This window comes from Chelonus insularis, unplaced genomic scaffold (genome assembly GCF_013357705.1).
Source record: "Chelonus insularis isolate UGA/USDA-ARS -01 unplaced genomic scaffold, ASM1335770v1 contig_377_pilon, whole genome shotgun sequence".
Taxonomy (NCBI): Eukaryota; Metazoa; Arthropoda; class Insecta; order Hymenoptera; family Braconidae; genus Chelonus; species Chelonus insularis.
Window position 1 is genome coordinate 148,131 of NW_023276535.1, and position 22,787 is coordinate 170,917.

General features: G+C 32.0%; 4 protein-coding genes across 8 annotated transcripts; 1 reads left to right on the forward strand and 3 right to left on the reverse strand.

Moving 5' to 3' along the window:
• Positions 1–1,432: 1,432 nt before the first annotated feature.
• LOC118067288 (uncharacterized) lies at positions 1,433–9,947 on the reverse strand. 3 transcript variants are annotated; one of them, XM_035083940.1, is made up of 18 exons: positions 9,685–9,944; positions 9,369–9,513; positions 9,137–9,292; positions 8,644–8,790; positions 7,664–8,288; positions 7,488–7,598; positions 7,193–7,426; positions 6,951–7,075; positions 5,282–5,371; positions 4,450–5,207; positions 3,992–4,365; positions 3,525–3,709; positions 3,424–3,454; positions 3,175–3,315; positions 2,830–3,059; positions 2,614–2,719; positions 2,000–2,388; positions 1,433–1,740 (listed from the first exon to the last, which is right to left on the reverse strand). In XM_035083940.1, the coding sequence occupies exons 1-18, from the start codon at positions 9,716–9,718 to the stop codon at positions 1,527–1,529; spliced, it is 4,095 nt and encodes a 1,364-aa protein (XP_034939831.1). In that variant the 5' UTR covers positions 9,719–9,944; the 3' UTR covers positions 1,433–1,526. The 3 variants fall into 3 exon arrangements, with proteins under 3 accessions (XP_034939831.1, XP_034939832.1, XP_034939834.1); XM_035083941.1 differs by lacking the exons at positions 2,614–2,719; positions 2,830–3,059 and having other exon boundaries at positions 9,685–9,943; XM_035083943.1 differs by lacking the exons at positions 1,433–1,740; positions 2,614–2,719 and having other exon boundaries at positions 2,220–2,388; positions 9,685–9,947.
• Positions 9,948–10,134: 187 nt separating this feature from the next.
• On the reverse strand, positions 10,135–12,078 carry cN-IIIB (cytosolic 5'-nucleotidase IIIB). Its single transcript, XM_035083950.1, has 5 exons — positions 11,888–12,078; positions 11,706–11,807; positions 11,532–11,601; positions 10,603–11,198; positions 10,135–10,511 (listed from the first exon to the last, which is right to left on the reverse strand). Exons 1-5 carry the CDS (start codon positions 11,912–11,914, stop codon positions 10,410–10,412), a joined length of 897 nt encoding a protein of 298 aa, XP_034939841.1. The 5' UTR covers positions 11,915–12,078; the 3' UTR covers positions 10,135–10,409.
• Positions 12,079–12,257: 179 nt separating this feature from the next.
• On the reverse strand, positions 12,258–13,971 carry LOC118067292 (protein saal1). Its single transcript, XM_035083949.1, has 5 exons — positions 13,734–13,971; positions 13,490–13,645; positions 13,145–13,406; positions 12,608–13,048; positions 12,258–12,537 (listed from the first exon to the last, which is right to left on the reverse strand). Exons 1-5 carry the CDS (start codon positions 13,887–13,889, stop codon positions 12,353–12,355), a joined length of 1,200 nt encoding a protein of 399 aa, XP_034939840.1. The 5' UTR covers positions 13,890–13,971; the 3' UTR covers positions 12,258–12,352.
• Positions 13,972–14,210: 239 nt separating this feature from the next.
• Positions 14,211–22,344, forward strand: LOC118067286 (disintegrin and metalloproteinase domain-containing protein 10-like). 3 transcript variants are annotated; one of them, XM_035083939.1, is made up of 16 exons: positions 14,211–14,735; positions 15,539–15,762; positions 15,847–15,991; positions 16,143–16,261; positions 16,527–16,788; positions 16,870–17,007; positions 17,094–17,419; positions 17,507–17,631; positions 18,250–18,378; positions 18,469–18,637; positions 18,716–19,053; positions 19,132–19,259; positions 19,338–19,587; positions 19,711–19,753; positions 19,901–20,143; positions 20,247–20,388. In XM_035083939.1, exons 2-15 carry the CDS (start codon positions 15,624–15,626, stop codon positions 20,095–20,097), a joined length of 2,508 nt encoding a protein of 835 aa, XP_034939830.1. In that variant the 5' UTR covers positions 14,211–14,735; positions 15,539–15,623; the 3' UTR covers positions 20,098–20,143; positions 20,247–20,388. The 3 variants fall into 3 exon arrangements, with proteins under 3 accessions (XP_034939830.1, XP_034939829.1, XP_034939828.1); XM_035083938.1 differs by lacking the exon at positions 19,711–19,753 and having other exon boundaries at positions 14,212–14,735; positions 17,103–17,419; positions 20,247–22,344; XM_035083937.1 differs by lacking the exon at positions 19,711–19,753 and having other exon boundaries at positions 14,213–14,735; positions 20,247–22,344.
• The last annotated feature ends 443 nt before the right edge of the window (positions 22,345–22,787 follow it).

Genomic DNA, 22,787 nt, shown 5'->3' on the forward strand with positions numbered 1-22,787 from the left:
AAACCAATACATAGAATCATAACTCATAAAAGTATTCATGACTTTGATCTTAAAAAAAAAACCAAAAAAACTGTGATTGATGAAAAAATTGAAGCAATTTTGATAAAGTTAGAAAACTAGAAAAGTTCTATCTAATAAAGATGCTAAGGAAGATATATTTTACAGAAAAATCAAGGCAGTTATAACTACCAATAAAATAACATCAGAACCGATCGGAATAAAAAAATAAAAAAAAAGACAATGATAAAATTGGATGATATTTGTGCTTTGAAAACGTCGTTTAATCACATGTAATAATTAGTTTAAGTGTTATCCTGGTTTGTCACCTGTTTTCTCAATCAATTGTATCCAAGAACTCTAGGTATTAGCTATTGTTTCATAATCAATATAAAAACAAATCCTATAAAATGCTTTTATGGTATTGAATATTTGCATATCGATTTCGAAGTCATAATTATAAGGATTATAGAAATAAAATGTTGCATGTCCATGATATTATCATAGAATGGGTTTTGTAAGATAATTTTAGCTTTTGGGATTTTTAAAATTGATAAAATCATAAGTATTATTTTAAAAATGCTAATTATGAAACAATGCATGAAAGATGCATATGCATGATAATTATCTTACTCCATAACCTAAAATAGATTATGATGTTTACGAAGATTTTCGTGAAAACAATTCTCCAAGTTAGTAGATTATTGAAATCATTGAAGGATTATGTAGCTCAAACATTGAAAATATTGCCATCACTGAATCCCATGCACGCAAGATTTTGCTGTTTCAAGATGACAAATTCAATGAAAGCTTTTTCTTAATAATAATACAGCTGTATAAACCAATAAATATTTTGGTAATCTTAAGTAAAATCAAATTAATTGGAGTGAACATATTGGTTGAAAACTAATTTGAAAAGTTAAAAAATGAAGTTACACTTACATCTACTGGTGTATGGTGCAAATCTGAAATTGACATACAATTTGTTGTTCTTTTTAAAATATTAAATTGCAGATTGTTTTTGCACTCAAAATATCATGATTATATTTCTGAATATTTTATAGAAGAGCGAAATGCTCAAACAAATTTATCCATCTAATATTCGCACACAGAGAACATTCATGCAATTCTAGTGCGCATGCACAATTCTGCAATATCTACGCAGGTTAAGCGTCGTTTTCTATTAGTTCTAGAAAACAGAAAAAATTAAGAGGGCTCTCAATGCTATAAAAATCCTCTAAAAAATAACGCGAAATTATCGTAAATTTGAATGAAAAACTTTTGTTAAATTTGATTTCTTCTATGATAATTTTTTTGAAAATTTCTAACAAAATCTTATTATATATTAATACATGAACCTTCTATTGCAATATACATGTTTTAGATATGAATCAAATACTTTCTAATTGATCACTTTACAGTACTTTAAACTTGATTTGTATACACATCAATTTAATGACACTATGCAAAATATACATATATAACTAATTCTTCTATTTCTTAATTCGCAATTAACATTTACACTCTTTTCAAATTGGTAATGGTGCTGAACATCTTTTTTCCACATGGCGACCAAGTATTTCTTCTAAAGTCCACCATCTAAAAGACCCTTCATTGCAGGGTTTCGAAGAAACAACATCTTTCATGAAGAATCCAATAAAAAATCCAATTATAATGCACCATATTAATGATCGCCATGATATAGGATGGCTTATTGGCATAGATAACATTCTAGATACTGTCCTGTAAAAACCATCGATAAATTACTTTCGTTATGAAACAAAAAATATTTATATAAATTTAATCAATCATTACTGTAATTTAACTTGAAATGTAAAAAATTATACATTTATCAAAAAGTTTCACAATTTCCTATTTTTTATCTATTCAAATGATGTTCATTGCTATTATGCAACAGAAGTATAGCATACACTATCTATTACTAGAAATGACCGGAAATAAACTTATTCTTATTATCTACGTTACAATCAAATGAACGAACCTAGAATCTGGAAGAGGTTCCTCCTCATTAATTATAGCAACAGGTAATTCTTCGGTATTATAAGACCTTGTTATTGTACTCGGTACTATTAAAGAACTACCTTCACTATTTGTAACAACTTGCAACATAATATTATTATTTTCTTCTTTTGAGGCCCGTCGAGATTCAATGTGTTCAAATATTTCACGAAGTTCTCCAACAGAATTTGAGCTTTCTGTTTTATTCAACTTTTCCATTTCCCATCGTTGGGAATCAGTGCTAAATGATGGTCTTCTGACAGTAACACGTCCAGATACTGAATTCCGTTGTCTTACACCTTCTTTTGTATTATCCTGGCCTGCTCCAATAGGTCTGAATATTGTGGCTATACTTGCTCGTCTTCTAGCAATCTATAAAATCAAATTGACTATGTTATAATTATTTAAACTATAGCAATGGATAACAGAAGCTTTTAATAAACGATGTTAAAAATGACTTTGCTAGTTAATTGTTTTTGAATTTCTAATACAAATTAACCCTAAAAAGATAAGCATCCATAAGATGTTAGTTAATGAATATGATAAGCATCAATGGTAAAAAGCAATGATTGAAATCATTATATATTTTTTTCGCACCATTGTACGATTAGTCGTTGGTAATCCGCGATAACGTATAGTCAATTCCTCGCCAGTTTCAACATTGTGTTCATCAATTAAAATATTATTTTCTGTAAGGATACGCCTATAAGGAGAATTAATGAAGTAATAGATTTGATAAAAATCACATCAATTAAATATAATTGAACAAAGCTGTGTAAAAAGCAAGAGTCTTTTATAAGATTGCGCTCTCACTTAGTTTCTGCAAGATCAGCTTCAAGTTTTTCACATCGACTACGCAGCATTCTGAGATATTTGTCAGCCAGATAAACTGCTCTAGATATTCGATGTTCTTGTTGAATAGCTCCAAGCAGCTCTGCAGCCCATGATACTTTGCGCGCGCACTGTGTGATTATTTCAACTTGATTCCTTGCACGCTCTATCCTATCAATCGTCTCACTGTCGAAGCATAATGGTGCGAGTTCCTGACGAGTTTAATTCGTTGTCCATTTTTTCCTTTTATATGTTATACAAGTATATCTTTGCAATATATTATTAAAAATTTTCCAGTTATACTTTTTAACTGTTTGTAATACTTGCCTTGACATTCTGTGACATCCGGGTTATTTCATTAGCAAGATTATGTTCAGTCTGATCACGTTGACGAAGTGAGAAAGCTCTTCTACGGGTTAATGTTAGTCTGTCGGTGGAAAGGCCTAAAGAAAATGCTAAATATTTTTTCTAAAATGATAGTGGAATTAAATTAGTAAAAAAATACATATCATTTAATTTTTATGGTAAAAAAAAAATGTTCTAATTAAAATTATGTAAAAAATATTAAATTTTTACCTCTATATCGGCCTCGGATAAATCCTTTTCCCTAAAATAAAATGATTTATTAAATAAAAAAAATTTTATGCATACAAATTTATTTTTAAAAAAATTCTCACTGCTCATCATTTTCAGAAAGATTAGCAATACCAGATTCTTGCATACGGAAATCTGCTAAACTAGGAAATATCATGAGATTAGACTCTGGAATTTTATTATTTAGTTTTGATGTTCTGAGATTACATGTACACTGATCTTCATAACTTTCGCTCTCCGACCGTGATCTTTTCATCGTTAGTATTATCTGAAATACATATCATTGCAATAAATTATCATTGGATTTTTGAATTATTTATCAAATAATTCCAATTAATCATTATATTAATTAAACATTTGAAATAATACACGTGACACGATGATTTCATACTATCAAACATACGTGATTTTTTGTCAATTATAGTTGAATAGATTCCTGATTATAATTACAATAATTTTAATGAGTCAATATAAGCTATATTGATTTCAAGTACAAGTTAATCAACATCAATTAAAACGTCAATGCATAGGAATAATAATAATTATTTACCTCACGGCTATTTGATGGTTTATACGTGAATGTTTTATCATTAATTCCATTTGAAACTTTAGGTAGGGGTTTTACAGGATAATTTGACAATTCACTTGTTAAGGATTGAGAAGTTTCAAGAGAATCACATAAATCATGAGTTATATTATTGTCAATCTTCTGGACGATTTGTTTATTATCACAAATAACTACTTGTTCACTGTTTGAAGAATCAGAGCTATCCTCCCCGCTCGACATCTCGAGTGTGACTGCAGACGATTTTACTGGCTCTTTTTCATTTACCGCGCGACTGCTTCGACCATGATAAGAAGAATCAACGTCTGTTTGAGCGATCCACGTAACATCACTTTTAGGACGCCTTTTTCCTTGTATATCTACAGTTACCAATTATTATTTTTTAATTTTATCAATATTTTTATAAATGCAATAAATATATTTCTTTATACTATCAATATTACCTTGTTTTTTATCATTATCAATATTTCCATAAATATATAACTTTGGAGTATCAATTAGTTTAGTAGCAAACAAATCACTACAAGCACTCGTGTCACCTTGCACATGAGTTACTGAGTTATTTGATGTATTCGACAAATCTAATTCTATGCTGTCTTTTTGAATAGGAAGAGTTAATTTAGCCGGAGCAATAAGTGTTGTAGTCTCACGTGTCGTTGGAATAAAAACACGATCAATCTTCTCTTCTTCAGTAGAAGTGTCTAACTGAGAAGGTGATAGACTATTTGATGAATCACTTAAATCAGTAGTGGTTCGATAAGAAGTAGCGGAAAAATTTTGCGGTTGAGCTGGTGTGCTAGTCGTGAGGATGTCATTAACACATTGAGGATGTAACATTTTATCCAAATCAATTGACCGCGAAAACACTGAGAATTTCCTCCTTGGAATATTTTTTTCACTCATTTTTGGTGTTGTGATGATTGAATTGAAAGATTTGTTTTCACTAGGAGATTCTTGAGATGAATTTTTGTCGACGTAAATCGACTTGGCAATTTCGTTGTCTTTCTTCTCCACAGTATCATCAACAACAACTACTGTGGGACGAAAATTTATTTTTGACTCAAGTTCGTTGCTGGAATGTGACGAAAGCGACGAATTAGCATCCATTGAACCATCTCCACTTAATACAGAAGTTAATTCATTCGAAAACTTGCATGCCCACCGTCTTTTATTTAACCTTGATGGGTGAGTATAAATACGCCTAAAAAATAGGAAAAATAAATAAGTGAAAAATTTTTATTGATTTAATTTTTATTTTTAAAAATCAATTAATACCTAGATTGAATTTCAGTATTCTGTTGATTAGGTGCAACTGGCGGAGCGGTAAAAAAAGCTCGAGCAGAACTACTGGACTGCCATATGTTTCTGAAACAAATATTCCCGTCTCTACATTAGATGATAATGACGACAATCGTCGGGGATAAAGACAGTTGGGTTCCGTATGTAAAAGGTAATAAAACCATTGATCGAGTTGTCGCAGCTCAGATAAAGACCTTGGATTTTAATTGTATAAACAATCAGTGTCGAGGTATATGTGCTCAATTAGCAATGTTGGCATTGCGACGTCCTGGTTTAGTGATATGACTCTATTTGAAGGTGTAAGACTTTTTTATTTCAATAAAAAAGTATGAAACATTAATGTTAATTTCTAATTAATTATAATTTATACAACTGTTTTTTTGTAGTCATTTAAACCTAGTAATGAATAATTAAAATTTTGAAATTGTATTATGCTAACGTATTGTCGTATTGATAGATTCCCTGGAAAATTGTGGAACGCGGAAGTATGGAGTGATGAGCACTAATTTGGAGAAATATAGGAGTAATCACGTCAATGACAATAAATCGAAGAAACAAAAATCATAGTGCTTAATACACTTGGTATAATTGTATAAATAAACTTGGATTATGTATCAAGTCACTGTGAACAAATTGTACAAACTTGTACTGTCACGACTGGAAGCCTTTTTCACAAGAACACATTGAATTCGGTATGACAATGCCTCCTAGAGCAAGAGATCATCATATGAAAAGAAGATGCAAATATCTGCGATCAAGAGAGGGGATTGTAAACGCATGCGAACCTGAAGAATGAGTAGGATGAGCTTAAACCTGATGCTCTTGTCTATTAGACTATTTTAAATAGACGAATTCATGAAACGTCAGTAGAAATGCACTTCAGTTAATGTCAAGGATTTTTACTTTAAATAATTTATAGCGATTAAAAGATGAATTACAACTGCATTCTTTCAACTTTCTCTAATGAGTGATAAAAATCTGAAAAATATCAATTGAGTTGTTGTTTTAAAAGATGTGAATTTAAAAAGACTGCGTGGAATTCAGTATAATTAAATTTAGCAAAACTGGAAAAAAATCAACTGATACATGGTCATGAGAGAGAGGAACCAGTTCACCTCCTTAGACCCTTTTTAGAAGGGATCCAATTTTATTTTCAACAACTAATTAGTTAATCGAAGAAAATGTAAGAACTATTAAATAATAATGATTCATCTCTATATGAAACAGGATGAGCAGGATAATGTGCATATTATCTGAAAATGTTCAAAGTAAATATTTAGTGAACTACGACTCGAATAGAATACTTATTTATAAGTGTAGGATATATAGAGGCGACCAGAATTAAGATGAATTTTTTTAGTTTGATTTTATGATGTTTCTAAAAAAGTAAGAGCACCAGAATGTTGGTGAAATGTAAAATTTGGTCTTATACTAGTGCAATCGGGTCAACCAGTGTGACTCTGGAGTTAACCCGACGTCTCGAAGGCCATCTTGGTTATTTTTACGTCGCACAAGTTACGTAGCCTTGCAATGATCACCACAACCTGCGACGTTTCTATTTTTGTGGAACATTCTTTAATCTTTACTTTCTTTTACTAAAACTGTCTCATGGAAAATTTTGTTGATGTGTATATTTCATACTTACTGATTACTTAGTTTACTCTTAAATGATGAAATTTGAAACTCGTCTAATCCTCGACTCTCCAGAGGCTCAGCGAATACTTGACAGTAAACTTCACTAGTCAATGGCTTTTGGATTGGTTCCGTTACCTAAAGGAAGTATACATAATATTACTACTAAAGGTTAAATGAATTATCATAACAATAAAAAATATATCTCTGACGTTGATCATGTCTAGAATTTTTATTGTTAAAAAACAAACTTACGATATTTGATAATATTGATATTTCCGCTAAAAGTGCTGGAATGTAATTCGACTTGGGATCACATGTATCTATCGAATTGTTTTCATCAAGAGATAATTTTTTCTCTTGAATCAATTTTTGAATGATTATACTAATTTGTTCGATTGCTTTGTGTATTTCCTCATTATACCAATTTAATTCTTCTTCAAGCTCTTGAATTTTTCCATTATTTTCACTAGTGTTCAAAGAAAATCCCTAAAAACAAATATTTATCTTAAATAGTGATTTATCCATAAGCACTAGTTTTGTGACTTACTGAAGCTCTTAATTCAGCATAGAGAGAATCTGGAGGAGAAGGCCTATTGATTTCTTCATCAAAAAAATCTTCAACTGGTGAATTTATGTGAACAGATTGTATTAAGCTTGCCTTTAAAAAAATGTAATTTGTCGTAAATATTATTCAATTGCTGTGTTATAAACAATATAGCTCACCTCCATCGACAGATTATTAGAATTTAATTTTGCTTGTAATTTGAAATTATCATTTTTCAACTCTTCAAATCTTTCTTGCAAATTTTGAATTGTTTGTGTGTAATGATTCTCAAGGTTACTATTAAGTTTATTCATCTGATCAAGTTGATCTTGCAGTATAGTACAATTAATTTTTTTCTCTTCCAACTCTGTTTTATACGTGGACAGTTGTTTAGCATATTTAATGTTGGCATTATTAAGTTTTTCAATTTTGGTTTTCAGCGTTGTAATAAGTTGTTTATTATTTTCTATCTCTTTAATGTACGACTTTGTTTCTTTTTTAATTTTTTCTATTACTCCTTGACACTTTCTCTCTTGTTCTTCCAAATTATGTATAATTTCCTTTTGTTCTTCATTTTCTCGTTCAAGCTCGCCATACTTTTCTTTAATTTTATCAAACTTCTGTCGTACAGAGTAGAATTGTCGTTGATAACTGTTAGCTAAATCTTCAGTCCTAATGAGTTCATCTCGAAGCCAGGCATTATCTTCATCGAATCTTCGAATTCGGTTGTGGAGCTCAGCTTCACCAATTTTTGTCAAGTCTAATCCTTTTGGAGACTTAATTGGCACATCCTTTACTTCAGATCTATACAAACGATCAAAATTGTCCATAATTTTACATTACATCTATACTTATAATAATAAAATAATTGTTAATAATTAACATTCCTAATTTAAACTATTCTAAGAAATTTTCTTATTAATTAAAAAAACCTAGAACCGATATTTTACTATTTGTTTATCTTTCCACCTGTTTCCGCATGTTTTTTTTTATCAATAACGAGAATTTATTGCTCATAATTGAGTATAAATTAACTAAAACTGTTTTTATCGTAATTTTACTATTTTTTTTAGATAAAAAATGTAAAACTGAATTACTACTCGCATTAATATGAGTATAAAACTAAAATGATTACTATCAAAAAAATTTTTAAACTTACTCCAGTATTGTATCATTGGTCACATTATTTCCAGGCACAATTGACCATTCCAAGAATTCAGATGATTTTCCACTATCACACCTCTTGGTTAAAATATCCGGATCATCAGTACTAGTCCCTTCATCAGGGCTATCAGCGATGTCTTCACTGGACCACATTGAAACATAACGAATCATTATTATAACTCTATTACAGTATACGTAACAAGAACAATATTTCAAAACAGAAACATGCTGTATTGTATTTCTTATTATTATTGTGTAACATACAGAGCACACTTGGTGCTGTTGTTGCATGCTATTACATTAGTGAGTCAAATTGTTATAAGGAGCTTATCGCTATGAGCGTCACAGCGTTATAAAAACGTTTGGCTACCGTGACCTTGAAAAACTAATAGAAATCATTCAAAATTATGCATAAAAATGCACTTATTAATGTAAAATGGAAAATAAATATAACAAAGAAGAATAGATTTGAAATAAAAGTTAATTACCCATTTACTTGATAGGAGTTATTATTTGTCTCCTGCCACTTAGAATTGATTGAAGTTATCCAACGCTGCGATGCTTCTCTGAATGTTTTCCAATTAACTCGACCATTTGGTGCACACTCTTCCATAAACTTTTTAAATTTATCCAAAACATCATTTCTGATGAATAAAAAAATAAATTCTATGATTTTTGAATAATTTTAAATGAATTATTAATTAATAAAATGTTTTTTACGGTAAATCGGTGATTTTAGAACGAATATAATCAATACAAGTGTCAATAGGGACATCAATAGGTCTTGACGATCCACTTGAACACGAACTTGATGAAACTGTAGGTGAAGACGTTAGACTTGCCAAAAAAATATTTCGAAATACTTCTGAAAAGAAGCAAAACAAATAGAAATAACAAGATGTACCCTAATTAAATTAGTCTTGTTTACGTGATTATATATTCTAATCAAAACCACTCACAACTCAATAGAAGTTTTTAGAAGGATTCTTGTCTAACATAGCTTTGAATATATTGGAAAAAAAACTATTAAACTTACCATCTTCTGAAGTGATATTATTCAAGTAAGCCATTTTCTTATTATTTATAACAAAACACCATGTGATAAAACAATTAATTTATTCATTCATAATGATTTCAAAGGTTACTTATATTTTTTAAAAAATCATGATCATAGGCTTTGAATTTATAAACTTAATCTTTAAAATTATATTTGATGAGTAAAAATTATATAAGGAATCGTGATTTGGTTGAAAACAATCAACAGAAAGTTGTGTTTATACTCTTCAAAACAAACGAAACCTACCGGCTCACGCGCGCGCAGTGAGTTCTGTTTTCGATAATCGATTTAAAATGTCGATTAATGATATAAATGATTCTCGAAGTAAATTTCGATAGCCCGCTACAATTTAAAAGTATAATCATTTCCTTAAACAAGTAATTTTTTTTAATTTCATTTTATTTGTTAACCTTAATAATTATCGATATATTTTATTTAACACAATGTATTTTCACAATCATAAAAAAAAACTGTTTGAAACATTAATTTTGTCTTGTATCGTTGTACAGAAGTATTATTGGCCACACGCCAATGACTTAATATTTTTAAAATCTGAATTAAAACTTTTTAACCTCCCATGGCAGCCAGATAAATTATCAGTTATATTGTTGTTGGACCACATAAATAGTTTATCTATCATTATTAAAACACGATTGAAGGATACGTAAAAAAAAATGTTTTTTCATTTATACAGTTACAGTTCATCATATCATCTTTCCTATAATATCGAGTATTACGTCCATTGTTTGGTCGTCAAATAAAACAATATCAAATGCTTCCATGTATGACTGTAAAGAATCTTTTGCCTGAAATAAAAATAAGTTAACATAAATAAATAATATTCATATTAGATTAAATGATTCATATTTCCTTCAATTAAGTTATTTATTTACGCACGTGTTGTAAATCTGCATCATAAAGAAAACCAATCTTCAATATTGTATCAATGTGTTTATGGCCATCAGCCATAGCAGCATCGCCTGTCATGTCACCCATTAAAATAACGTTACTTCTTTCTTCGATTGTTTTATAATAACTTTGATCGATTGAATGTTCATTTTTATTGAAAACATGGATCAACTTATCATTTTTGAATCCATCTAATTTACCACAGTTAAAGTTTAGAAAATTTGAAATTACTTTTACGTTGCTCAATAAAACATCGTGGCACTTGAGAATAGCTTGAACAACATCTCCAAGACCAGCACTGAAAACCAGTACTGGAATTCCAGCTGCATCTAACTTTTTAATCAATTCTTGTGTATTATTTCTCAATTCAACACTGTAGAGTTGTGAAATTTTATCGATTTCATCGACATCCATTTGAATTCCTTTTAGCATTTGTTCCGTCTTCATCATCCATTCTTCCATAGCTTTTATTTTTTCCTCTAAAACAATATCATGGGCCACTTCAATAGGCCGATATGTATTGAATAAAGATTGTTCTTCTTTCTTCAGTGTTTCAGGAATTTTTTGGCTGCGAAAAAAAATTCCTGAAAACAACAAATAAGTAAAATTATATTGTAAACTAATACAATGAGAAATATAAAAGTAAAAAATTCTTATCTCGATTGCATAATTAGTATGTTTAGATAAACAAGCTTGTTATAGACCTGAAAATGTAAATAAATTGCAAATTTTTGAATTACCTAAGAATTACTTTAAATTGACGAAATTACAATGATTGGAACTTATAACTTTTGAGTTAGTTTATTAAATTGGAAGAAAACGGAAATTTTTGAGTATAATACGCGGGAACAATGTACGTGACTAGAGTTTATAATTTATTAATAGCTATTTATAATTGATTGACATTACAAACATACCAAAACTACTGAGAACATCTTTTCCATCTACATGTTGTTTAGTGACAGTTCTGTCGAAATCTGTTACGACCTATATAGATATGTAAAACAATAGAAAAATTTTGATAAATGTTGCAAAATATAACTAATTTTATATCAACTTATGTGTCAATATAAAAAAAAAAGAAAATGTACCTGTAATTTCTCCGGTCCGTCTTCTTGTATTTTTTTTATTTTCCTCAGAACATCATCTTTATTACGTATATAAACATTTTCTCGATTCAAACATTCTGGAATCTAATGTGCATAAAAATTGTTATGATTTGCAGAATATGAAAAAACGAAAAAAAAAATGGAGCATGACGATGTATACTCACGTCATTGAAAAGTATTTCAGGCTTCATTTTGTATGTATTATTATATGAAGTATTAGGTTGATAAATATAAATTGTATCTCCTAAATTTCTAAATTATTTTCATCCCAACGCGTTGCTATGAAATAAAGCTGTCTCTCCAGAGCTATGAACTTTTATTTTGCCTACAATTTTCACGATGATCTTCATTTATTATCCATTGTTGATTTATACCATATGACTTTTTTACCGAATGAGTATTATCATAGGAGATAAAATTTTCTCAGTTATTATCAAAAGCGCGGGTTTATTCAATTTATAATCTATTTGTTTTAATGTTTGTCAAGTAAAAAGATTTAATAATTCTCAATTTACATAAAGTAACGTACATAATTGATTTCTATGTTAAAATTACAAGCGCATGTTAAAATCCACAATATTTCAATTGTTATAAAATACGTAAAATACTTAAAATTTTCTTTCAATTAATTATAAAGATGTTCCATTAAGTGTATAATTTATCAAATAATCTCTAACTTCTCTAGAACAAAATTCCCACAATTCATTAATTTTAGTTTTAGTCTCCTCATATTCTTCATAAATATCAAGCCAGAACATTTGTAAATATCCTAACAACTCCCGCACAGTACTAGAGTTTTGATTTGAACTGATGACTGTAAATACAATAATAATTATTTTAAGTGATTTATAGTTTGTATAAATATCATATTTAGCTGTACTTACTAATATTCAATTTGTACATAATAGCGGCAATGACACTAACAAGTTTAACATCCGTTTTAAACTTTTTATCTTGAAACCACTGAATAATTTCTACACATTCTTGAATACATAGAGCAGTACTTTCTTCGAGAGATGTTAAGTTGTGTTCTTTACTGCTTAAAATCTTCACGAAAATTTTATTGATACTGTCATAAATTTCTGGAGTTGATGAAGACTCATCATGAAGAATATTAGATAAAACATCAAGCCAAATTTCAATGATATCTTGTTGTTCTGACGTATCATTTTCCTCTTCAGTTGGAATTAACTGATTAAGAGCCTCGACTAATGCTAAAAGTAGTGGATTGACGTCAAATAATTGTTGGAGAAATATTGTGTTGTCTGATAATTCAACTATTGATATTGACTGTACTAATTTTAATGCCCCTGTCAAAAGAATACCTAAAAAAAATAATACAATGTCAGGAGAGGTTTCTATTACGGTGGCATATTGTATAATAGTGGAAATAAATAATATAAATGATTAATTTAATTTACTGTTGGTTGAGCTCTTTAAAATGAATGTCAACGAATCGCCTAGGATTTCACATCTCGTCATATGTTCTCGCCACTTGGAAGATTCATTTTTCTGGATACCCCATGCTGCAGCTTGTAGAATCCTTACAACTTGGATTAACACTCCACTATCATCACACGATAATAAATCCAATATACTATCTACAAAATCATTTGATTCTCCTATTTTTTCGAGTATATTGTTTTGTGAACACATGTTGCTAATAATGCCTGCAATGATTTCCTGAAAATTAAATTGAAAATTGACTCAATTATTACAAAAATATACAAATGTAAAAATGAGATATAATTAATCAATGTATTTACTAGTAATCTACGTTCTTCTGAAGTTCTAAAAATGTTTTCAGCAATTGAAAAAAAATTATTTTGCATTAAAAAAAACATGACATCTTTCTCTGTTGCCATATCCCAGAGGTAGCATAGATCAGTCTCAAATTCTTCCGACCATTCTTGTTCATCGATCTATAATAATTAATTGTTAATTATTAATTCATTATTTATTCTTTACCAAACATACTCCCAACAACGTAATTTAAAATAAATTGATTACTTTGGATAACGAAAGTAAGGTATTTAATGTCCATCGTGCACTATACGTAGAATCACCAATATTATCTCCTCTAATGATTGATTGCTCATCACTATTGATGTCCTGAGATTCAATTACAGGAACACCTTGATTATCCTCTGATGAATTATTCTCCATTTATTAAATAAAAGCAATCAAAATCTCAATTATCAAATTCAATATACACAAACAACAAACTTTTTCGTTGACATCAAACTCAATGGGCGCATGCTTGTCTTGTGGTTGGTAAAATAGAGCATATTATATCCCACAATTATCAACTGAAGCTAAATGTATGCATTACTTTAATAGATTTCTAGGTTATTAACAATAAAATTACAAAAAAATATGCGCAATGCGAAAAAAAATAATTTTTCGCGCAGAGAAATGTGATCGCGCCGAAAGAATACGCAGGCGCCAAAATATGACACGGCGCAAAACGGATTCTCTATATTTTCCGGGCTAGAAGGCGTATATTTACCAACACACACTACCTGAAGGGTGGAAGAAATGGGGTAAAGTTGTGTCGAGACGGATCGAACGTCGCGGCGGTTAAACGAAGATAACCTAGTGATATGAGAGAGACAGTATGCCTGATAAAGTAGACGAGAATACGAGCATGTGTGTGAGAGAAAGGAGTGAGGAGTAGATTTGGTCGAAAGCGAGTACGTTGGCGAAGGAGGGAGTCGTTGTCCTCGGAGTCCTCGTTCACCGTCCACCGACCAGAGCAGCAGTGCTACGCGAAACGCGTACTTGAGCGTGTCGTTCTGTTGCTTCATTTTATTTTTTTAGTTTTTCATTGTTGTTTTTGTTTATACAGTTTAAATATTGTACAACAGTTACATAGTGTCAGAATAATCATCAAGGTGAACGTTTTGGAGATACTCCAAAAATCCATGCAGCTGCTAAACACTGACAAAAAAACCGCTAGACAATCATCTAGTTGTTGAACTTAGGATCAAACGCCTCGGAGCCCTCAAACAGGTGTGTAGGTGTATTAATTTTTTGTAGTTAGTAATATATGTATGTTGGTGTTTTTTTTTTTATTCTCTAAAAACCTGGTACGCCTTTCAAACCACTCATCTTGTCTCCTGTACCTGCTTATACTCCCCAGGAGAATGCCAGTTACGCGACAGCGATGCCAGATCTACCTTTAGAGATTGGTGATTCATCTCGGACCATTGAAAGTAGATATTATGATAATACAACTTAAATGACGGATATTATAGAGTTTTGTTGTTGTTCCTTAGTACTAGATTTTACTGGAATAATTATCAATCACTGCCATGCGACTTTTTGTGGCCTCAATTCATCCTCGACCTACATCAGTTTTGCTCATCAGCGAAAAGTTATTTAAATAATTCTCTATAGCTGAAAGTTCATTTATGCAATCAATGCTGATTTCATACCATGATGTTAGGATTGTTAAGCGCAGAGCACGCGGTACATAATTATGCTTCTCTCCAATGCACAGCGCGTGCTTATCAATTAAATAATCGCTGAAGATGTAACGTTGTTATGTAGTCACGAGACTAGGTTTTATGTGAAAATCGAACAAACAAATCTACCTAATTTAAATACGACACCGTCGTCCCCATGGAGTCAATCATAATAACGTAGTTGTTTATTATCATTTTTTGTTCCTTTGCCTGCTCAATTTTCTACCAGTGAAGGTTGACTCAACAGTCCCGTTACACAGAGTAAACTGATGCTTCAAGAAACAGAAGCGTGTAGAGTTCAAAGATAACTCAAAGTAAACATTTTAAAATTTATTTCTTTGTCAATAGGAATGCAACTGATAGATAATGTGGGCAGGAGGATGATAGCTAAGCTGATAGGAAGATAGCGTTAGTAGGACCTGAACCAGGAGCCATGCGTGATACGCTCCTGGAGGAGTTACACGGGCCCCGGGGACTAGTCGTGATGAGAACGACATGTCCGTGGGCCCTAGTAATCCTTTGGCTCGTACTGGTAGACGCTTCCCCTTTACATCCTGTTCCACCACATGCAGGTGAGACCATGCGTTTCCATTTTGAGTATTTTATTATTTTATACCGTCTGAATAACGTTATTAAAGTCGTTAATATTTTTACAGGTATTATAAAACGTTCTTATCTAGGATATTACGAACCAGTTTGGTATGACACATCTGTTTTGCGAGAACACAGAAATCGTGTACGTCGAGATACATCAGAAGTCAAGTCTCAACCACTTGTTCTACGTCTTCAGGCTCTCGACAGGTGATAATAAAATACGCCATAGGTCGTTGATTAAATTTGTTACGTCAACGTGTTCTTTTACGAACACATCAGTTTGTGACATTTTACGGCTTCCTAACGTCCTTGTAATATTAAATTAAATATCGATTTATATAACATAATTTATTTATAGAGAATGGACGATGCGGCTTGTCAGAGATACGAATGTTTTTGCTCAAGATGCAGTTTTTGAAGGGACAAATGGACCAATTGCATTTGACACTTCACACTCGTACGTCGGCACAATTGCTGGTAAGTATCGTCGTCTTCATAAATCGTTGAAACGAAAAATGTGTCCTCTAGTGATGACTAGTAAGAGAAACCGCCTCTTTTGGAAGCCGTTTATTCTCCTTTCCACCCTTTCCTTACACCTACACCATATCTCTAACTTTCAGATCCATTCATTTTCTTTCGGCGAAATCGCTTTTAGTCTCTTAGATCTTCTGTTTCCTCAGTAAGATAAATGAATATACCACGTACTTTCTCACTTACTTATATGGTTTCTTGTTTGGTGTAGAAGACGATGACGCTATAGTAGAAGGTATTGTCACAGAAGATGGTCTTTTCGACGGTTCAGTGTCCATGGCTTTTGAAGAATATTACTTTGAACCTACGAGTCGGTATTTGGCGCGAGAAGGAGATCCTGAAGAGAAGGAAAATACATCACCTACCTATCATACCATAGCGTATCGTGCTTCAGATGTTGTGAGTCCTCCTCAACCTCAACGATGTCCCAGCAAACAACTACATGAGAAGAATCTGCAAAATTCAATCTATAGGTAAAACATTCGTAATTTGAATGAGTCATTGATTTTTCATCGTAACATTGATGAATAATTTAACTGTTCATCTTACTGTAGGAAAGTCAATGAATCATTTGAACCGTTTTTCGAGCAATTGCAAGACCATGAAATCCGTGATCATGGCGGATATTATTTGAGAGAGATTAATAGAAGACATGTCAGTAGAGGAGGATTAAATACTCAACTTGTGGACGGGTAAAGTTTGAAGAGTATTTTATGTGTATTGTTTGTAGTTTTTAAAATTACGGTGACATCGTTAACTGAGATATTTTTTTTGTTAGAAACAACAGAGATCGAATAACGAGACACCTGCACAAACGAGCAACTGTAGATCCTCGAAAGACGACATGTATGCTCTATCTTCAAGCAGATCATCAATTCTTCGCAAGATATAAGACTGAGGAGGCTTGCATAGAAGTAATGACAAGACACGTACAGAGAGTAAATTCTATTTACAAGCGTACTGACTTTAATCAAGATGGAAGACCAGACAACATTAGTTTTATGATAAAGCGAGTCAAAGTACATAATGCAAATGCAGTAAAAGATCCGCATTATCGATTTCCAAATAGTTACGGTGTTGAAAAATTTCTCGAGCTTTTTTCAGGTAATGATAAAATAACTTTCATTGCCAGCGGGATTTGATGGAATTTTTGATCCTGAAATTTTCATTTTATTTTAATTTTCATTTTAGAGGAAGATTATGATGCTTTTTGTTTGGCCTACATGTTCACCTACCGGGACTTTGAGATGGGAACACTTGGTTTAGCATGGACGGGAGATTTAAAAAATGCCGGAGGTGTTTGCGAAAAGAATGGGGTAAGGAAGGAAAGACAACCAACGTTTTATCAAAGCAATTTAGAAGTTGTGACACTTTATAATAGCCGTTTGAGGCTGACCACTTTGCCTAAATGCAAATTTATTTGTTGAGAAGTAGTAAGGTGCGCACGCTTTTATCTATATGTACACCCACCTGAAAATAGGCTCTGACAAAATCCAAGCGTCAGAAAAGGGAATACAGGATATTAAATATTGATCGAGAAGTCGTTATGGAAAGACCAAGCCTTCGACAATTCCATCAACGTTTGTTTCAGGCTTTAAATTATGACAAGCCAAGCGTTTATACTCTCAAAATGATATTACCAAGGCGTCTAGACAGGTCAATTATTGAGTTGCAAACTGAGCAACTAAGCATATTAAAAATAAAACAATTAATAACACGTTAAAAGATTTTTTTAACGTGTATAAACATGTTACGCTTGTGTGGCTTTTGTAATGAAGTTTTCACATGACAGAATCGTTTCAGTAATCTGATTTTCTTGGTCAATTTTTCTTCACAATGTTCTAGTATACTTTGTTTACATGAATTTAGATTAATATTATGCTTATATAAAATTCTATACATACTTAATAATAAGTTATGAATAATTTTTCCAGCATTATCGAGGAAGCATGAAATCCTTAAATACCGGAATCGTAACTTTGTTAAATTACGGCAAGCACGTTCCACCAGCTGTGTCTCATGTTACTTTAGCACACGAAATTGGCCATAATTTTGGCTCACCAGTAAGTGAACCAATTAACAAGACTACTCATGTAAAACGACCGATAGAAATTAAATTACAAACTGATGAAACTTGCTATTGTAACTTCTAGCACGATCCGGAACAATGCACACCAGGTGGAGAAGACGGAAATTTTATCATGTTTGCTCGGGCCACTAGTGGTGATAAACGAAATAACAATCGTTTTAGTCCATGTAGCTTAAACGCCATTAATCCTGTATTGAATACAAAAGCACGTTCACCTAAGGGCTGTTTTACTGGTGAGTATTAAATAAGTAAAAAAACAATAAAACACCATTGATTATTGATTGCATTATCGACATATTCCCATCCTACAGAACCACAGGCTTCTCTTTGTGGAAATGGTGTGGTCGAGGAAGGAGAGGAGTGTGATTGTGGTTGGGAAGAAGATTGTCGTGATTCTTGTTGCTTCCCTCAACGTCGTTATCCTCCTGCTGATGAAACACCTTGTACTTTAACACCAAGAGCCATTTGCAGTCCTAGTCAAGGTCCTTGTTGTACTACTGATTGTAAATTGAAATTCTCGGATAAATGTAGGGAAGACAACGGTTGTCGTGATGCCAGTTTCTGTGATGGAAGATCACCGCATTGTCCACCGTCAATTAATAAACCAAATAAGACTATTTGTAATAGAGAACTAGTATGTTTTATGGGTGTAAGTATTTGGTATTTTATCTTTAAAATACCTCCTTTAATGCAAACCAAGTTCTTTACCGCATTGTGGATTTTGTAGGAATGCACCGGTAGTATTTGCTTAGCTTACGGCCTAGAATCTTGCCAATGTATTCCAGGACCTAATGATCCCCCAACAAAAGCCTGTGAACTTTGTTGTCGGCTTCCAGGCGGAAATCAACCATGTTTGTAAGTATCCAGACGTTCTATTGTAGGAATCCACTCTTTCATAAATTTTTTTATTTTTATTTGCATTTTTTCTTTTAGATCTTCATTCGATTGGAATTCACCACCCTACGACATTCCCGACATGTTTTCAAAACCCGGTACACCATGCAATGATTACAATGGATATTGTGATGTCTTTCAAAAATGTAGAGAAGTTGATCCGAGTGGACCTTTGGCAACTTTGAGAAAATTACTTCTTTCAGATGAAAGTCTGGCCACCTTCAAACGGTGGGTTATTGAGCACTGGTATGCAGTTGCTTTGCTCATACTCGCAACAATTTCATTACTCGTAAGTACCAGTACAAGCTATTTAATTAATTTTGAGTCATGATTATTATTTGGACTAGCGTTTAATTAAAAGCAAGTTTCGTTTATTTAATTTACAAATTTTTATTTACTTCGTCTCTATCAGAGACATCGTGGTAAAAAGCAAAAGGATAGTACAGATAAAAAATGTAAGTTATTTAATTTTCATAGGAAAGAATTGCTCGTGGCTTTATTTCCTTGGAGTAACATAAAATTTTCCTGTAACTGCTGTAAAAGAAATGTTTTTAAGAAAAATATTTATGTGTTATTTAACACGGTTTTATTTTTCAATTTAGGTGGCGACAATCCGGTTCTTAGGAAAGAAATCGAACCCGAAGCTCAAGTCGGTCACGATAATCCACAGCTCAACGACAGAAACAGTGAGATTACCACCGGAGGGTGCGGAAGGAGTGACAGTCCACCCTCCTGCTGTGAGGGTGAAGCTTCCGTTAAATCAAAAAGTGAGGGAGAAACGACGACAGAGCAAACCTAAGGATCCAATAGCCAATAATATTGCTAACAATGAAAGAACTACTAAAGTAAAATATTAAAATGTTTTAGTACTTTCTCAAGAATGCAATATTCTTGTTTCGTCATATAAAACATCTTATTCATTTCTTTATGTTGATTTTTTGCTTTCAGATCTCAACTATGATGAGGAGAAGAAATAAACAAGCATCAGATGTAAAGAAGAAAAAGAAAAAGAAGAAAAGAGTGGCTCCTATTGTCGTTGAAGAACCAGGTCGAAGAAGATTGGAATCAACTACAATTCCCGCTATCGCCGATCCAACGGTACCCTCAACTGCTGATGAAACTCCGAAAAAGACTTCAGCCAAGGAGAACGTGAAGAAAAAAAAACGTAAAAAGAAAGAAGTCATTGATTACTCAATGACACAAACCGATGAGGATAATGAAGTCACTGCAAATGATAATTCAGATCCGAAAAGTAAAGTTAGATCGTGGTTATTGGCATCACAATGCCGAGTAGAACCAAGAAGTGTAGCTCTTCCAAAAAGTAAATCAACTCCAGTCGGTTTAGCTAGTGCTTCTGCTGCAAATGCAGCTCGTGCGGGTGTGTCGAACGCCAGAACTCGACCAATAAATTCTAGAAGAACAGCAGATGCAAAGTCTCGTGGTGCCATCGCTCGAAGTAATGAGCCACGAAATGATCGCGTAAGATTACAAATTGTTTATAAACCACCATTTAAGTTTAGTGTTAAGCTCAGGAAGACAGACAAAAGTCTTCAGTCAACGAATAATCGCAACGCGAAAAATATTCATCCAAGGACTGCGGTACTTGTCCGAGCTTCCAATAAAAAAGATAAACTCAGGAAAAATCACCAGGCGACAACATCCGGAGTTAACGCCACTAGTCGACCTATTGAGTCTTCCAACGCTGCCAACTCGGATCTCCATACGGTCCCGTCAGATCTCGAAGTTTTATTATCAGAAAGTGAATTTTTATTTTCTGATGCGTGACATATGTCGATCATCCGTTTATGGATGATGAAATAAATTGAACAAATATAGTGAAAGTTCTTCTAGGTACGTTTATTAGGATTATCACTAGACTATAAAAAAACTAAACGAAAAAGCCGATCATAGAAAGTATATAGATGCTAGTCTTTCATGATTCGCGTTCTTGAGTATTTTTTATTCCTTACTGCCTCGTGTTCAGCCCTATTTTATATTTTTATTCGTCCAGTCGATTGTCTTCTATCCTCGATGATAAAGAATTTTATTGCCAGAATAATTTTGATAATTTTACAACATATAAACGAAGGTGGAGAATATCAATAATAAAAAATACTCACTTGTATGTATATACACGGATAACTGTGATTATTATCATTATCATTATAATTAATATGATTATTGTTATATTTTGTTGTTTCTTTGAACGTGGTCGTGTTCCGAGGCAATTGATCCGTCGTCTTCCTAGTTCCGGCACGTGCATAAGTGTGTCTTGACGATCCTCGTGCACGATCGCATCAGACGGGAACAAGTATAGATAGTTGAAATTTTAATATCAATATATATATGCAGTCGTGAACGACGTTGAAATTCATTTAAAGCGTTGTTATTTATTGTGATATGTGCTAATGCGAGATACAAATGCACTGCCGATGATATACATATTATACATACCTGACATTATTCCTTTGTCTCTTCACTGGAGTTGTAGTTTTCTAATTAAAATGTTTCATTTAATTTATCAATCAAATCCTGTCGGACATGTCAATTACATTTGTCCACTCTTACAGTTCCTCTCGCTATAACTGTACTTACAGTTTTATCAAACTGATGAAATCAAGACTAAAATTAAGCGTATTTAATGATACTATTATTGATAATGACATATTTTTACTGTTGAATGGTCAATGTACATATTTGCAAAGCTTTATATATTAAATATAAATCATGCTAAAAATTGTATTTAGATAATTGTATTGACACTCACATAATGAATTGCTTGTTGTTGTCAAACTCGTCCATGATTCAATATGAAACAGGAAAACAAAAATGTCAAATTCAAACAAATGTATGATTGCAATAAATGAAAAAAACAGATGATAAATTTCGATGCTATTGATCCACATTTTCTCATGTACAAGAATTGGTCAGCTGTATTTTTTCACGGGCTTTGTATAAATGATGATTATTAAAAATATTAATGAAAGGCTGTATTCTTTTTCTGTACATAAATAAATAAATAAAATATGTATGTATTAATAAATAATATAAGATGGTATTTTTTTATAGTCCGGTTGTTCTTAGCTTAGAATTCCTTTTTATTATTTTCTTCTCTTTACTAGCTACACTATTTCCATTACTTCGTTGCGAAAAAGCCAATTTGTATCTCTTGAATAATAAAATACTAAAGTAGCCATAATGATAGTCTGAAGGAATATAGAAAAACGGTGCAATTTCCCTTTTCAAATCGCCAGAAAATTTTCCTTTTGGAAATTCTCTTTATCAAGAGGAATAATAGAATAGCATCATTATAATAAATGTAAGGGTGAGATGAAGGGCGATCAATATGGGAGTCTAGAGAGAAATGATTTCCTTTTATTCGCAAAATTGTGAGCATCCATTTATTGGGAATGGAGATCAAACACGTATTTTAATATGAATTTTTTTATAGATAAAAGAGTTTTGAATAGATAAAAACAAAGCTTTGAT

Excerpts from the sequence above, each read along its gene's own strand:
- LOC118067288 (XM_035083940.1), bottom strand. The coding sequence starts at position 9,718 with ATGGCTTACTTGAATAATATCACTTCAGAAGATG. Across the intron at positions 9,514-9,684 it reads TAATATCACTTCAGAAGATG|AAGTATTTCGAAATATTTTT; the intron begins GTAAGTTTAATA and ends GCTTCTTTTCAG. Across the intron at positions 7,076-7,192 it reads TATCAATATTATCAAATATC|GTAACGGAACCAATCCAAAA; the intron begins GTAAGTTTGTTT and ends TACTTCCTTTAG.
- cN-IIIB (XM_035083950.1), bottom strand. The coding sequence starts at position 11,914 with ATGAAGCCTGAAATACTTTTCAATGAC. Across the intron at positions 11,199-11,531 it reads AGATGTTCTCAGTAGTTTTG|GAATTTTTTTTCGCAGCCAA; the intron begins GTATGTTTGTAA and ends TGTTGTTTTCAG. Across the intron at positions 10,512-10,602 it reads ATGATGCAGATTTACAACAC|GCAAAAGATTCTTTACAGTC; the intron begins GTGCGTAAATAA and ends TTTTTATTTCAG.
- LOC118067292 (XM_035083949.1), bottom strand. The coding sequence starts at position 13,889 with ATGGAGAATAATTCATCAGAGGATAATCAAGGTGTTCCTGTAATTGAA. Across the intron at positions 13,407-13,489 it reads CAGAAGAACGTAGATTACTA|GAAATCATTGCAGGCATTAT; the intron begins GTAAATACATTG and ends TTTAATTTTCAG. Across the intron at positions 12,538-12,607 it reads TATGTACAAATTGAATATTA|TCATCAGTTCAAATCAAAAC; the intron begins GTAAGTACAGCT and ends TTGTATTTACAG.
- LOC118067286 (XM_035083937.1), top strand. The coding sequence starts at position 15,624 with ATGCGTGATACGCTCCTGGAGGAGTTACACGGGCCCCGGGGACTAGTC. Across the intron at positions 17,632-18,249 it reads GTGTTTGCGAAAAGAATGGG|CATTATCGAGGAAGCATGAA; the intron begins GTAAGGAAGGAA and ends TAATTTTTCCAG. Across the intron at positions 18,379-18,468 it reads GCCATAATTTTGGCTCACCA|CACGATCCGGAACAATGCAC; the intron begins GTAAGTGAACCA and ends TGTAACTTCTAG.